At 40.9% G+C, this 15,588-nt stretch overlaps 1 protein-coding gene across 3 annotated transcripts; it reads left to right on the plus strand.

Moving 5' to 3' along the window:
- The first annotated feature begins 1,593 nt into the window (after window positions 1-1,593).
- Window positions 1,594-15,585, plus strand: LOC119054405 (zinc finger protein 234). 3 transcript variants are annotated; one of them, XM_037152286.2, is made up of 4 exons: window positions 1,594-1,667; window positions 4,942-5,036; window positions 7,439-7,565; window positions 13,560-15,585. In XM_037152286.2, exons 2-4 carry the CDS (start codon window positions 5,022-5,024, stop codon window positions 14,960-14,962), a joined length of 1,545 nt encoding a protein of 514 aa, XP_037008181.2. In that variant the 5' UTR covers window positions 1,594-1,667; window positions 4,942-5,021; the 3' UTR covers window positions 14,963-15,585. The 3 variants fall into 3 exon arrangements, with proteins under 3 accessions (XP_037008181.2, XP_053511700.1, XP_053511701.1); XM_053655725.1 differs by lacking the exon at window positions 4,942-5,036 and having other exon boundaries at window positions 1,628-1,667; XM_053655726.1 differs by lacking the exon at window positions 4,942-5,036 and having other exon boundaries at window positions 1,628-1,667; window positions 7,439-7,561.
- Window positions 15,586-15,588: the final 3 nt, after the last annotated feature.

A 15,588-nucleotide genomic window follows, 5' to 3' on the forward strand; every position in this document is an offset into this window, starting at 1 on the left:
CAATGATGTCCAGATATCTTTGTGCAGACTGTATTTAAAGCTAAATGAACCAGATACTTGACCAAATGGGAAAATAAAGATTATAAAGGAACTTCCCACATGAGACTGCCTGAATGTTTGCTTCTTTATTAACTTCTCAGAGACAACTTCACAGGGTATCCACTCCACAGGATGGACCTTTTGTCAGGATGGACCAAAACAGCCCAGAGACTTACAGAGAGGCCTCTAACTCTCAGCTTGTTACATATCTGTCCCTCTGTGGATGGGGAACCAGTCCACGGTGCCTGGATCATACAATAGTTACTATTTTGAGTCAAACCTCATTTCCTCAACAGTATGTTTATGAAATTCAAATATAGGTGAATTTGAATTTATAAACAAATTCTATTCACTCTCATTGGTGGATATTTTTACAATATGTAAATTTACCAATAATCCATTCTGTTACAGATGATGGTTGGGTAGGCCCCTGCTTGGTTCTTAAACATGGTGCTGGTATGAGCATAGTGGAAAACATCTTTGGCTGAATGTATGTGTATACTAACCTGAGAAATGTGTTTATGGGTTGAACCAAAAGGTTATGGCATATGAATATCTTTAGCTTTGGTAGATGCCTAAAATGTCCCAAACTGGCTGTCCCAATTTACAGTACAAAGAGCGGTATGACATTGTTGGCATTGTGCTAAGATTCTGTCTTTTAGTTTTTCTTGAAGAATGTAGTAATATCTCATATTAATTTGAAGTTTCATTTTGACTAATAGTGTTTAGTAACTTTACACATGATTCTTGATTGTAGAATTGTAGTGTTATATCCTACCAAACCACTGCTACTAATATGGCAAGAGAAGAGATTAATACCTTTGTACATCATTGCCTCTCCAAAACCATTCTACTTCGCCTATTCCTCAATTCCCCAGCTCTAATTCTTATACATTTAGGATTATACTAAAAGTTGCCCTGGCTGGTGTGGCTCAGTGGATTGAGCCTTGGCCTAGGAACCAAAGAGTAGCCCGTTCGATTCCCAGTCAGGGCACATGCCTGGGTTGCAGGCCAGGTCCCCAGTAGAGGGTGCAGGAGAGGCAACCACAGATTCATATTTCTCTCCCTCTCTTTCTCTCTCCCTTACCCTCTATCTAAAAATAAAAATAAATAAAATCTTAAAACAAAGTGTACTAAAATTTACCACCTTCTTTCTTCTCCCCCCTGCCCCTAAATTCAACATTTTCCAGTTGAGATTAGTTTTTAATCTCGTGGCTCATTGTTCACTCCACCAACAATACTGCAATAATTGAAGACATCAGGACTTCGGGGAGTAATGTGTATAGGAAAACTTTCCGCTGGTTGATTCAGGAGAGGATAACACCAGCCCTCCGAGTGGTTACCCGCATTACCGCCTTGAGATCGACAGTGTCAACCTTTTTCCTACTGGTTGTGTGGGAAATCGTGGAGCCTCTCAGAAGAGTGTTAAGCACTTTCGCTTGAGGAGGAGGGTGAGAATGCAGCGGCAATCCCCTTTGGCTTTCTGGGAAATGTAGTCCACAGATGCGGTGGAGCCGCGAATACTTCCGCATTGGCCGCCGGGACAAGGGAATTCTGGGAAGTGTGTTAACCAGCGTAGCACTTTCACTCCGGGCGCCCAGGTTACCGCGTGCATACCCCTTTCTGTGGTAAGTCGGTTCCGTTGGCTAACTTTCCGAACTTCCCTGGGTCCTGGTACCACCGGGCCATTGATTGAGGAGGAAGAGGTTGTGTCGGAAAGTGGTGCTCTCGGGGGGGCTTGGGTGGCCGGCGTTCCTCTCGGCGGAGCCTCTCTGTTTTGGGGATGGGAAGGCTGTGCGTCTCCTGCGTTTTCTGCCTCCTCAGGCCGCGCAGCTTTGGTTTGAGTCTGCGGTTTCCCGCTGCGAAACATCGGGCGAATTACCTAAATACCCGTTTCCGATGTTTTTGTGTAAAATTGGGATGGCGTTATTACCTTGCTAATACAGTAGTTTGAGATTTAAATGAGACGGTATAAATAAATAAAAGTCTTAAGGCGGTGGCTTCTCGTTATTAGTACTGTTTAGTTGGGGGAAGTGCTCAGTGGGTTTCGAGCTCCAGCTGCAGTGCCCGAAGCTCGGGCACTTCTCTTTGATCTCTGTAGGGGAGCTGGATTTCCAAACCATTTGTGGCTGAAAAGGAGAAGGAAGTGGGGAAGGCACAATATCACTGTGATTTCTCAGGGACAAAAATGTTAAAACAAGACAAGGCCCCAAATAGAGTTACTTAACACTAAGTCCCATGTCACCAGACAGACTTAATGATAGTTTCTGCTCTCCCAGACATGGAATCTTAAACTAGTCGATCAGGAAACTCCCGTTTGGCACTAATTAGGTCATCTGCTTGATGGACCCATGCCATCCCCTAAAGGAATGTGACATTGCAGTAACCAACCTGCTTTATTTTTCTAATATAACTCTCTTGCTCCATTCTGCCTATTTAAAAAAATCTTTCATTTTGTTCGGCTCCTGGGAGCGCCTTTCTATTTGCTAGATTGGATGCTGCCCAATTCGTGAATCGATGAACAAAATCGATAAAATTTTTATAATTTACTTATTTGAATTTTGTTTTTTAACAGTGACATAATCTAGTATTTCAGAGATTCCTTTTCTCCCCCAGCATTTACTTGTCTGAAAGGACTGCATTTCTTGTTGTACCATTGTTACCAGCAGCAGCCTGAAAACTGCTGGTATTCTAGAAATTATCTATAAGTTGAAAACATCAAGCTTTAGCTGTTGCCAGCTATCAGCATCTGCCCTTGCCATTTTTTCACACTTTTATCACACTTCTCTTTTCTTCTCCTAAAAAATGTGACTTGTTCTGTAGACATGGGTCCTCTTTTTCCTTAAATATTTGCCCTTAAATATTCTACGAACAAGGACATTCTTTTCCATAAGTACAGTATCATGATCAAAATCAAAATTGTATTGTTAATATACTATTATCCACAGTTCCTATTTAAATTTGTTCTATTTTTCATTTAAGATCCTTAAAAAACTGTCCCCCCTGCTCCAATTAAGGCCAATATTATGGATTGCTTTTTGCTGTCTGGTTCCTGTTGTTTTTTTTAATCCAGAATGATTTCTCCGCTTCCATCATTTTCTTCATGGTGTTTTTGAAGGGTTAGGCAAGTTAATTTGGAGAAAGTCCATCATTCGAAGTTTACCTTGTATATTTCACAATTTGATTTATCGTTGGCAGAGATTCCACAATTGCTGAGGTATAATTTTCAGCTAACATAACAGGAACCAAAGGAAGTTTTTTGACTTTATATTGCTGATGTCAGCTTTGTTCACTTGGAGAAGGAGATGTCTGTCTCATTACTCCATTGAAGTTAGTAGTTTTATTTTTTGTAAGCACTTTCCTATGGAGAGACATTTTCATTAGTAAAGATGAGCTTCCTTGTTTTTTCCACTTGATTAGTCATTCAAATATAAATTTTATATGCATATAGACTCAGAATCCAGTCTTGTTAACTTGGAATGAGACATAGTTTATCAAATGGTTCTTGAGAACGATTTAATTGACATATTTTACATATAATAATTTTGAAGTGGTGCAACTATACCATAATTCAGTTTTAGAACATTTTCATTCCTACAATAAGATTGTTTAATCCCATTTATAGGTAATCCCTGTCTTCACACCAGAGACAACAACTAGCTTGCTGTATCTGTATTGTGAACCTTTTATTTAAATGTGATCATACAATATGTGGTCTTTTGTGACTGGCTTCTTTCACTTACAGTGTTTCAACATCCATGTTGTAATATATATCATAATTTCATTCCCTTTTATTGCCCATGAATATTTCATTGTGGACATTCCATACTTTCCCTATCCATTCACTCATAGGTAGACATTTTAGTTGTTTCCTGTTCGGGGTTCTTATGAATAAACAGTTTCATTAACAATTATGTGTAAGTTTTTGTGTGGAGATGTGTTCTCATTTTTCATTTTTTTAAAATATATTTTATTGATTATGCCATTATAGTTGTTCTATTCCCCTCCTTCATTCCCCTCCACCCTGCACACCCTCTCCCCCACCATCCCCCCCTTTAGTTTATGACCACGTGTCTCAAGTTCTTTAGATTCTATTCATTTTTCTTGAATAGATACCCAGGAGTGACATTTCTTGGTTAACTGTTAGTTTTAGGTTTAACTTTTTGAGAAACTGCCAAAACTGTTTTCCAGAAATCTTTTCCATAATCTTGTGTTTCTAAATAGATACTAGAAACCACGTTTTGTTGTTTTTTTCCCCAGAAACATTTGCCTGTGGTAATTTAAAAGTTATTGCTAAGGTAACATATTATTAGGGAAGACGGTGAGGGAAAGTTCCCAGATTTTTCAGAAGTTGAGTGACGTTTGCAGAACAGAATAATCATGTCAGAAGTCCAGGTATCATACAATATCTTTTGGTAATGATCACATTGCAAGACCAATTTTGTATTACAAAGTGTCTTTTTTTTTTTTTAATTATAGCTACAAAAATAAAACCTGGATGTACTCAAAGTGGCTGTCCAGCTCAGAACAGTTCAGTTAAGTTGGAAGTAATGTTCTTGCAAGCGTACAGATGACAGTTGAGGAAAAGAGATACTGTTAATTTGCCCAAGATGACCCAGCTATGTGAGAGGCTGAGCTAGGATTTGAACCCAGATATTGTCCCAGGGATGATTCAATGTGTATCATATCTGAATCCAATTTTCTACCTTGGGAGCCACAAGATGTTAGAGATGGTACCAGTATGTATTGTGCAGGATTTGGATGCCCTTCTGTGATCTCACCAACCTGTGTACAGCAGCAGCCACCTCAGGAAAGGGGCTGCTTGGCTAATTCACAGTAAGCATTCATAGAGGTGAGCAACACTCTTGATCACCTTTTCATGTTCCTTTTCTATCTTTCCAGACACTACCAGGCATAGTTCTGCCTACCAGGACTCTCCATATCCAAGGAATCTGTACATTTGCAGAAGTAATAAGAAAAAAATGACCACATTTAAGGTACATATGGCTCACTTTTCTTGCTGTTAAAATTCTGTCTTACTATTCAGAAGGTCACTTTTTTTTTTTCTTGAAATGACTTAAGGAGAACACCAGGCATTTAATGTAAAGACCTGTTTGCTTTGTATTTGTTCTTAGTGTTTGTTTTATTTTGTCATTATTCATTTTATTTCAAAAATAAGTGTGGACAAATTAATAGAAATGACCAGTTCTCCAACATTTTTTAAAAAATATTTTATTTATTTTTAGACAGAGGGCAGGGGAGGCAGAAAGAACAGGAGAGAAACATCCATGTGTGGCTGCCTCTCTCACACCCCCTACTGGGGACCTGGCCCGCAACCCAAGCATGTGCCCTGACTGGGAATCAAACCAGTGACCCTTTGGTTCGCAGGCCGGTGCTCAGTCCACTGAGCCTTACCAGTCAGGGCCACTTCTCCAACTTCATTACATCACTCTAGTACATGAACTCTTATTTTCTTATAGTCTTTTCCTCATGTGTATCCATGGCTTTACTAATATTCATGATTACATCTCCTATTAAGCAGTGGATTTTCATTTAATGTTATAACATTTATTTCTATAAATAACTTTTTAAATATCTTCTACTTACTGATCTACTTTTATGCCTTCATGTATTAATTATTTTTCAAAAGTAATATGTAACTTTCTGTGTGTCTTTTAATAATAGACTACTATTTTTGTAGGGCAGTTTTGTATTCAAAGTAAAATCCAACAGGAAGTGCACAGATTTTCCATATACCCCCGCCCTCACACATGCACAGCCTCCCCCATTCTTATTTTTTAAATATTTAAAAAAATATATTTTATTTATTTTTAGAGGAAAAGGGAGGAAGATGGGAAAAAAATGTCGATATGAGAGAGAAACACCCATTAGTTGCCTCTCGTATACACCCCAACCTGCGACCAAACCCTCAGCCCAGGCATGTGCCCTGACTGGGAGTTGAACCAGCAACCTTTTGCTTTGTGGGACAACGCTCAACCCACTGAGCCATACCAGTCAGGGCCTCCCCCATTCTTAACACATCCCCACCCCCCACATACCAGATTGGTACTTTTTTTAGAATCGATGGACCTGCATTGATACAATGTCACCCAGAGTCCATACTTTACATTAGGGTGCACTCTGTGTACATCCTGTGGGTTTAAACAAACCTATAATGATATGTCCCTGCCATTACACTGTTATACATGTGTAGGTTCACTGTTCAAAAAATCCCTTATGCTCCACCTCATTATTCTTCCCTTCCTGCAACCCTGGGGAACACTGAATATAGTTGGAGTAATACATATGTAGCCTTCAGACTGGCCTCCTTTACTTAGTGATATGCATTAATGTTACCTCCATGTCTTTTTGTAGCTTGATAGCTCATTTCTTTTTTAAAGATTTTATTTGTTTGCTTTTAGAGAGGGAGGGAGGGAGGGAGGGAGGGAGAGGGAAGAGAGAAACATCATCGTGTGGTTGCCTCTCTCACACCCCCTACTGGGGACCTGGCCCACAACCCAAGCATGTGCCCTGACTGGGAATTGAACTGGCAGCCCTTTGGTTCACAGGCCTGTGTTCAGTTTACTGATCCATGCCAGCCAAGGTGATAGCTCATTTCTTTTAGTACTAAATTATACTGTGACCTGGATGTGCCACGTCATCCATTTGCTACCTGAAAGACGTCTTGGTTGCCTCCACTTATAAACTAAGATATAACCTTAATTTAAATGCCCAGTCTTGCCCTGACTGGTGTGGCTCAGTTGGCTGGTTATTGTTCTACCAAGTAAAAGGTTGCCAGTTCATTTAGGGCACTTACCTGGTTGTGAGTTTGGTTCCCAGTTGGGCATATGTGAGAGACAACTGATCAGTGTTTCTCTCCTCTCCCTCCTTTGCCCTCTTTATAAAAATAAATAAATAAAATATTTTAAAAATATGTCTAGTCTTAGCCCCAGCCAGCGTGGCTCCTGCAAACCAAAAGGTCACCAGTTTGATTCCTAGTCAGGGCACATGTGTGGGTCGTGGGCTCTGTGCTCCATCCCAGGTATGGGTGCTTGCAGAAGGCAACTAGTCAGTGTTTCTCTCCCTCTCCTCCTCCCTTCTCTCTCCAAAGTTAAAAAAAAAAAAAGTCCAGTTTTGCTGGATAGGCCAGGCAGTTAGTTCTGTTTCCATATGTATTCCTTAGAGCTACTAGATAAGGAGATTCTTGATTTCATCTTCCATTTAAATAGGTAAAATATGAGAAACCTGCTTAGGGTCACACAGGAAACCAAGCAAGGGTCAAGGAATGTTAGCCATCATGTTTGAAAGGACATATAAGAAGAGAACATCTGCTCAGCGCTGTTCCTGCTACAGTGGACATTGGTTATGAGGTTGAGGTTGCCTGTGTTTGGTGTTGTAGGAGGCCGTGACCTTCAAGGACGTGGCTGTGATCTTCACTGTGGAGGAGCTGGAGCTGCTGGACCCGTCCCAGAGGATGCTGTACCGAGATGTGATGCTGGAGAACTTCCGGAACCTGATCTCAGTGGGTGAGGCCAGGTGCCCTCTCTAACTGAATGTCAACTTCCAGGACTGGCTGTGTATCCTTGGGTGTTCAAGGCTTTGGGGCCTCTGCAATGGTTCCCTGGATTTGGGGGGGTCTGACTTTTCTAATACAGGGTATGTCAAAAGTAGGTTTACAGTGTGTATGGAAAAGAATACAATAATTAATCAATAGTAATGCAACAATAAACTGTGTTTTGTGTACTCACAGCTGTAAACCTACTTTTCCCCTGCCCTGTATGCGGGGGCACAGAGGGGGAATTATCAATTCGCAAATACTTGCGTATTTTATCAATACGCAAGTTTGTGTTTTGCTAAGGAGCTGTAAGTGCACAGTATACTGCTCTCCCTTACCAGTTCCTGACCCTGTCATGCGTTATTAAACCTGTTGAGTCCTACTCTCAATTTTTAAGGAAATAAGTTAATAACCTCGATCCTTCTCATACTCTTCCAAAAAGTTCGAGGAGGAAGAACTTCCTAACTCTTTCTACATATGTGTATGGGTTTGGACAAATGGCATTTCTTCAAGTTGGTTATGAAAAACTCCGCTTCTGATTACTAGAAGAGTATGCTATGGGGACCTAATTTTCCAGGAACGTTTAGTTAGAATGTTTTAGTTTTAAGGATGTGACTTTGCATGTTCATGGGGCATCAATCATTCAAACAAGACATGGTCCACTTAGTAAGGAGAGAAGAGTTTTGGATGATGAAGTTGGCAACCCAGCCCTGGCTGGTGTGGCTCAGGGGATTGAGCACCGGCCTGCGAACTGAAAGGTTGTTGGTTAGACTCCTGGTCAGGGCACATGCCCGGGTTGCCAGCCAGGTCCCCAGTATAAGGCCTGTGGGAGGCAGTCGATCCATGTGTCCCTTGTGAATTGCTGTTTCTCTCCTTCTCTTTCTTCCTCCCTTTTTATCTCTCTAAAAGTAAATAAATAAAATCTTTGGGAAAAACAAACAAAACGATGGCAACCTAGAGAACAGGGAATTCAGGTGAGAACCAAACAGCTCTGAGTCCTGCAGGCAGCTCTTGCATCTGTTGCACTTCTCTCTCTCCATGCTGATCTCCATCGCCTCGTTCAAAAATCCCCAGATGTCTCCTGAGTTGTTATCATCACCTTGGTGCTGGTAGCCATCCTAGATGTGTTCTTCACAAAACGCCAAAGTGATCCTTTGGAAATGTAAGTTACGTTGCCATTATTCTGTTCAAAATCTGTATGGCTTTCTTTTTTTTTTTTTTTGAAGCCAGTTAAAGTGGCTTTTGGAGTCTGGAGCCCTCTGTGGCCTGCTCTGTGTCTCCATTCCCTCTCTGAATACATCTGTGCTGTTCTGTCCCTCTTGCTCCATTTGTCCCACTCAGATTGTCCTCCATGATATTCCTCGGACCTGCCAAGGACACTGTATATTGCCTATTGCTGCTGTAATAAATTACTATAAACATAGTGAAGCTAACAACAAAATTTGATTGTATTTTGGTTCTTTAGGTGTGATGTCTGACATCTCACTGGGCTAAAATCAAGCTGTCTATAGGTGCCAAAGATTTTGAACACAGAAATGGCAGTGTGACCTACGTTTCCAAAAAATCACTTTGGCTGCTACACGAAGACCATATCTAGGATATGAACAGTTCTAGTGGGGAAAACCTGTCCCCTGGGTTCCCGGTATCTACGGCCTGCCCTATTCTTGGCTCTTGTTCTCCTTCCTCCATCTTCAAAGCCATCAGCATTGTACTTCCAGCCATTCTTCTGTGCTCTTCCTCGGCCACTGTCTTCCACCTTCCTGGACACTTCTGGTTACATTGGTCCCTCTCACATAATCCCAGATGCTCTTCCCATTTTTATGGGCAGCTGATTAGCAGCCTTAATTGCATCTGCAACTCAGTTCCTATTTGCTGTATAATAACATGTTCATAGGTTCTGGGGACTGGATGTGGACATCTCTCTGGAACCATTATTAAGTATATTACAGAAGCTTTCCCCTCGGGGTCCTTTACTACTTCTTTCTGCCTAGAATACTCTTTCACATAAAATCCTACAGGTCCTTCTTCCTTCATTGCCTGCTTTGTTTCAATATCATGACCCAGGCCTTTCGACCACTTACTTTACGTACAGTCATATCTTTACTTGCCTAATACTGTGTCTCATATATTTTTGTTTATCACTTCTCTCCCCAGCAGTATATGATCTGCAGGAGGAGTATATTTTTACATCTTTATTTTAGCTTTTTAAAGATTTTCTTTATTTTTACAGAGACTGGAAGAGAGAGAAAGAGAGGGGGAGATACATGGATTGGTTGCCCGTTGTACACCTCCAACTGAGGGTCTGGCCTGCAACCCATCCCAGGCATGTGCCCTGACCGGCAATCTAACCAGCTGCCTTACAGTTCACAGGCTGGTGCTCAGTTCACTGAACCACATGAGCCAGGGCAGGAGGTGAATTTTAATTGTTTTGTTAATTGCTGTATACTCAGTGCCTAGAATAGTCCTGGCAGATATCTGTAAATATGTACTGACTTAATGAATTAGTTATTGGATAGGTGGGCCTTACCGTCCTTACTGTCTTTCCTGCTGGTGTTGATTTTTTTTTTTAAATCTTCACCAAAGGACATGCTTTCCGACTTTAGGGGGTGGGGAAAGAGAGAAAGAAACATCAATGGATTGCCTCTCATACGTGCTCTGATGGGGGGGCTAAACCTACAACCTTAAGCATGTACTGACCGGAATCGAGTCTGCAAACTTTCAGTTTATGGGATAGCACTATGATGAACTGAACCATACCGGCCAGGGCTGGTGGTAACGTTTTGATAGTTTCTATTCTGTTTGTTTTCTTAATGCTTATTACAAGCTTTTATTTCATTGCTCACTAAAGACCTGTGGTTTCCAATTTGAAAAACTGATACAAAAGACCAATCTATTTACATCCAAAGGTTTTCTACACTTTTTAACAGACAGTGCAGAACCCACATAAGAATCTATTGCACAGGCCCTCATGTTTCCTTTTCTTGTTACTCAAGTCACTTCATGTCTTGTGGAGACAGCTAATAAGTGATAAATACAACGGAGCAAATTGAAGATACTGAAAACATTTTGTGTCTCCAAATGACTGCCCATCTAGTTTCTACTTACCTGGATTTAACATGATTGTGTGCTTGTGTGTGTGCTCTTGACCCATATCCCAGGGAAGCTTCTAAGCATTGTAGCTGTGACCACGCTAAGGCTCATGCTTTCCCCGTGGCTTTTCTAGAGCCTTCCCTAGGGGCCATACTCATTTCCAGGGAGTAGTGCTTTCTTTAATGAGGAGTCTGATGTCTTTCCTAGACAGTTTCCCACAAATGGAAAAACTGTATACCCAGAGCACTGAGACAGTAACCAGCTTGCAGGCTGCATTTCCTTTGCATCACTTGCCCATCTGCTGCCATTTACTTCTTACAAAGTCGACATCCACTTCCCTGTTAACCAGTTTTCCCTTCTATGTTCTAGAAGGGGAAGAATGAGCATGAAAGTCCCTGTGGTCATACGTCCTGATCAGTTTTGGTTAAAAATGTGTATATTTCCACGGCTTATTTTTCTACAAATACAGCTTTTAAACAAATCTACGGAATAATGATTTCGCTTCATTTTTATAAAGACATATTGTTTCATTTTTAACTGGTGAACAATATAACCTGGAAGGTAGGAAGAAACTGCCCACTCAAAATTGTTGCATCCTCAGAAAGATTTCCATGTCCTCCCCCCAAAACTATTTTAAAGTGGCCATTTATTAAACTGAACCTTAAACCGTAGTACCTGTTAAGAGGTACGCACTCACCTAGTAGTATTTTTCCAAGGTTCCATTCTTGGAACTTATCTTTCCACTTGAATAGTTTGTTTAATTAAGGACTCGCTAAGTTCCTGAACCAAGTTTTCAAACTTTTGATACAACAGTCTATTCCGAGAAATCCATCTTTCATTGTAACCAAGGAAGTACTAAACGTGTGTAGACAATTTGTGCGATGGTCTCATTCCTCTGGTGATGATGCTCTGATAAGTTTCTATTCTGATTCTTTTTTCCAAATGTTTATTGTATGATTTTAAATTCATTTCACAGCTAAGTAAAAGGATACAGCTTTCAATCTGAAAATCTGACGTGGAAGCCCAATTTCTCTCCATTCACAGTTTTCCCACACGCTGTTTTGAAAGAGACAATCCAGAAGCCTCAGAAGAAGCCATTACATGGGCCCTCATGTGTTCTTTTCACCCTTTAACTTTCTCATCTGTAGCATCACCCTTTGTCTGTTCCTGTGGGATACAGATTTGCCTTCATAGCAAAACTGCAGTTTTTTTAATTGGATATCTTAACTAAGTTACTATGTGTTCCAACACAGAAAAATAAGATGAACTATGTATATTGTGTAGAATTTGTAGGAATACTTTGCTTGTATAAATACAAACAATTCTAGGTTTTTGACATATAAGACTGTAAGGTGTCTAGCCAACTGCAAAATTTAGAGGGACAGCTTACATTCCTGCACTTGGCAACAACTGCAAGTTTGAAGGGGTTCCCAAAACTACCTTTAGATTGACTGTATCTCCAAGAAGGCCTGATAGAACTCACTGAATGCTTTTGTACTCACGGGTGGTGCTCATTGCACAGAAGAATATGCCTTATAAGTAAGTAGGAGAAAAAGCACATGACAGGGAGCCTGGGGAAGAGCCAAATGCAGAGCTTCTGTTGTCCTCTCTGCATGGAGTCAAGGTTTCTGTGTGTTTCTGTGTTACTTTCCAACATACAGGTGTGAATTACAGGGTATTGCCAGTCAGGGAAGCCCACTTGATCCTCAGTGTGCAGAGTAATTATTGCAGGTCCATCACAGGGCCAGTGTATGTTGAATAGTTCATGTGGTTATTTTCAGGCTCCTGGTTCACACCACTGGGTAACGGAAGTCTCGGTCCACAGTTACATTCTGGTCTTTCCAGTATGGTCAGCTTCATTCCTAGATCATACTGTTAGACCAGCCACTGTTACCCAAGACCCTCAAACACTTTTCAGGCATCACATTTCACATGCTTAGAGCTTACCTCTCAAATGTCAAGGACAAAGACCAGATCCTTTTTTTGGTAAGATTGATTTTTTTTTTTTACCACATAAGGATATGTGACAAGCCCAAATATACAAAGTATAAATTATGTTATTGCTTTTCCTTAAAGTTTGTGTTGATTCATACTTCATTGTATAATTTTTTTAAATATTTTATTTATTTTTTAGAGAAGAGAAGGGACAAAGGGAGAGAAACACCAGTGTGTGGTTAGCTTTTCATGTGCCCTGACTGGGAATGGAACCAGCGACACTTTGATTCATAGGCCAGCACTCAACCACTGAGCCACACCAGCCAAAGTGTGTGTATAATTTTTTTAAAGCCTCACCGAAGGGTATACTTACTGATTTTAGAGAGAGAAGAAGGGAGAAAGGAAAACATTGATGTGAGAGAAAAACATTGGTTGCCTCCCATACGCATCCTAACCAGGAATCAAACCCGCAACCTTTTCATATATGGGGTGGCACTTCAACCAACTGAGCCACCTGGCCAGCACCATTGTATACATAGTTTATTTGCTGCATAATTTACTATCCAAGAGTTTACATTGATTATCAAACTCAGTAGAAATCTCAATGGATTAACATCATGTATCATATTACTATATTTTGTTATGCAGTCTTTGATTTCTACCTTGTACCTTATGTGAACAAAAGAGTAACTTGTGCCTCACATGGGAGACTTGGTGTGGTTCTAACTTGGATTTACTGGTGTTTAATGGGTAAGAGCCTACTAGACTACCTCTTGGTTTCTGTAGGCATATAAATCAGAGACCATGATTCATATCCAAAGGACAAAGTGAATACTCCCTGGATTTATTGAAGTCTCATGCTGTCTCCTAAATGTGAAATCTTGAAGACACTAAACAGAGTCTTTACTTGTCCACATCTTTGCATTTTCTCTCCCTATAGGAGGCAAGATCCAATATGAGATGGAGACTGTTCCAGGAGCAGAGCCACATGAAGAGCTTTCCTGCTGGTACATTTGGCAAAAAATTGCAAATGACATAATCAGGAGGCAGGACTCCATGATAAAGAGTTCTCAGTTCCCCAGACAGCTTGATTCAACCAGCCATCTTGGGGCAGGACTGTCTGTAACTCACAGAGGCCAGAAAACTTACCAGGAAAATGAGTGTAAAATATTTTTCGGTGATATCTCCAACTTTAATTCTCATCGACGGTCAGGAGCAAAGTCTCATACATGTGGTGAGTGTGGAAAAAGCTTCTATCATAGCTCGGCACTCCATATTCATCAGAGAGTTCACTTAGGAGAGAAGTGCTACAAGTGTGGTAAGTGTGGTAAGGAATTCAGTCATAGCTCACGCCTGCAAACTCATCTGAAAGTCCACACCATAGAGAAACCATTTAAATGTGAGCAGTGTGGGAAAGGCTTCAGTCGTAGAGCAACACTTATTGACCACTGCAAATTACACTCGGGAGAGAAACCTTTTAAGTGTGAGGAATGTGGGAGGGCCTTCATTCATGCTCACCATCTTCACAACCATCAGAGAGTCCACACTGGAGAGAAACCATTCAAATGTGATATATGTGGGAAGAACTTCCGTCGTAGATCAGCACTTAATAGTCATTGTGTGGTCCACACGGGGGAGAAACCTTACAAATGTGAGGAATGCGGGAAGTGCTTCGGTTGGAATTCACATCTTCATATCCATAAGAGCATCCACATGGGACAGAAACTGTACAAATGTGAGGAGTGTGGAAAGAGCTTCTATTCTAAGGCAGATCTTTATTATCATCAGAGGATCCACACAGGAGAGAAACCCTATGATTGTAAGGAATGTGGGAAGAGCTACAGGTGGGCTTCACATCTTTTGGCCCATCAGCGAGTCCACAGTGGAGAAAAACCATTCAAATGTGAAGTGTGTGGGAAGAGATTTGGCCGGAAGTCATACCTGCAAGCTCATCAAAAGGTCCACACCAGAGAAAAGCCATACAAGTGTGAGACATGCGGGAAAGGCTACAAGACAAGCTTGGATCTTGTTGTGCACCAGAGCATCCACACAGGAGAGAAACCATATACATGTTGGGTGTGTGGAAAGCACTTAAGTAGGGCCTCACATCTTAAACTTCATCAGAGAGTCCATACTGGAGAAAAACCATATAAGTGTGACGTGTGTGGTAAGCTCTTCAGTCAGTTTGCACATGTACAGTCTCACCAGAGAGTTCACACAAGGGAGAAACCATACAAGTGTGAGATATGTGGTAAGCACTTCAGGTCAAGTTCATATTTTAGAATTCATTACAGAAGCCATATTAATGATAAATTTCATCCATTCTCAGAGGGAGGGAAATAATTTGTTTAATTAAAGGGAATGTTTCAGCCATAGCTCAACATCCCAGTGATGCTGAAACCGCAGAAGTGGTGCGGTAAGGGCACGAGGACAGGGAGCTTGTTTGCTGCAGAACCTGCACAACCTTAACATTGATTAGCACATGTGCTCAGTACATGTTTGTGAAATCAGGAGAAATTATATAAAGCTTACATGGAAGAGGACGCCTGCAAAAATAAACAATTCAGAGAAACAAACATGAGTTGAAATGCAGAAGTGCACTGGGTACTATATCCCACTGCATTATTTTGGTGGTATCCTTGCAGTTGGCTCCTGCCCGACCCTCTAGCTCTGTTCTGAGGTTGGGTTCTCTCTCTTTTTGCTGGGGGAGGGGTGTTCTTATTATTCAGATTTCTCTTTGGTATCTCATTGGTATATATAGTATAAATTCATGTATCTCACTTATGATTTTTCTCACAGTGCCGACAGGTTTAACTGTAATAACTGGCTACTGCACATATTACAATAGAAATTTTTCAGTGTTAAGGCAAGTGTGCAAAGTAACCCATTCAAAGCATCAGATTTAGTACTAACGACAAAAATGTTCTAAATCTTGATTGAATATTAAATTTCTGTGTTTCCATACAGGC

This window comes from Artibeus jamaicensis, unplaced genomic scaffold, assembly GCF_021234435.1.
Source record: "Artibeus jamaicensis isolate MK-2021 breed Jamaican fruit bat unplaced genomic scaffold, CSHL_Jam_final scaffold_11, whole genome shotgun sequence".
NCBI classification, from domain to species: domain Eukaryota; kingdom Metazoa; phylum Chordata; class Mammalia; order Chiroptera; family Phyllostomidae; genus Artibeus; species Artibeus jamaicensis.

What these genes read in the sequence shown, in the direction of transcription:
- LOC119054405 (XM_037152286.2), top strand. An exon ending in CCGGAACCTGATCTCAGTGG is followed by an intron (nt 7,566 to 13,559) that starts GTGAGGCCAGGT and finishes CTCTCCCTATAG; the next exon opens with GAGGCAAGATCCAATATGAG.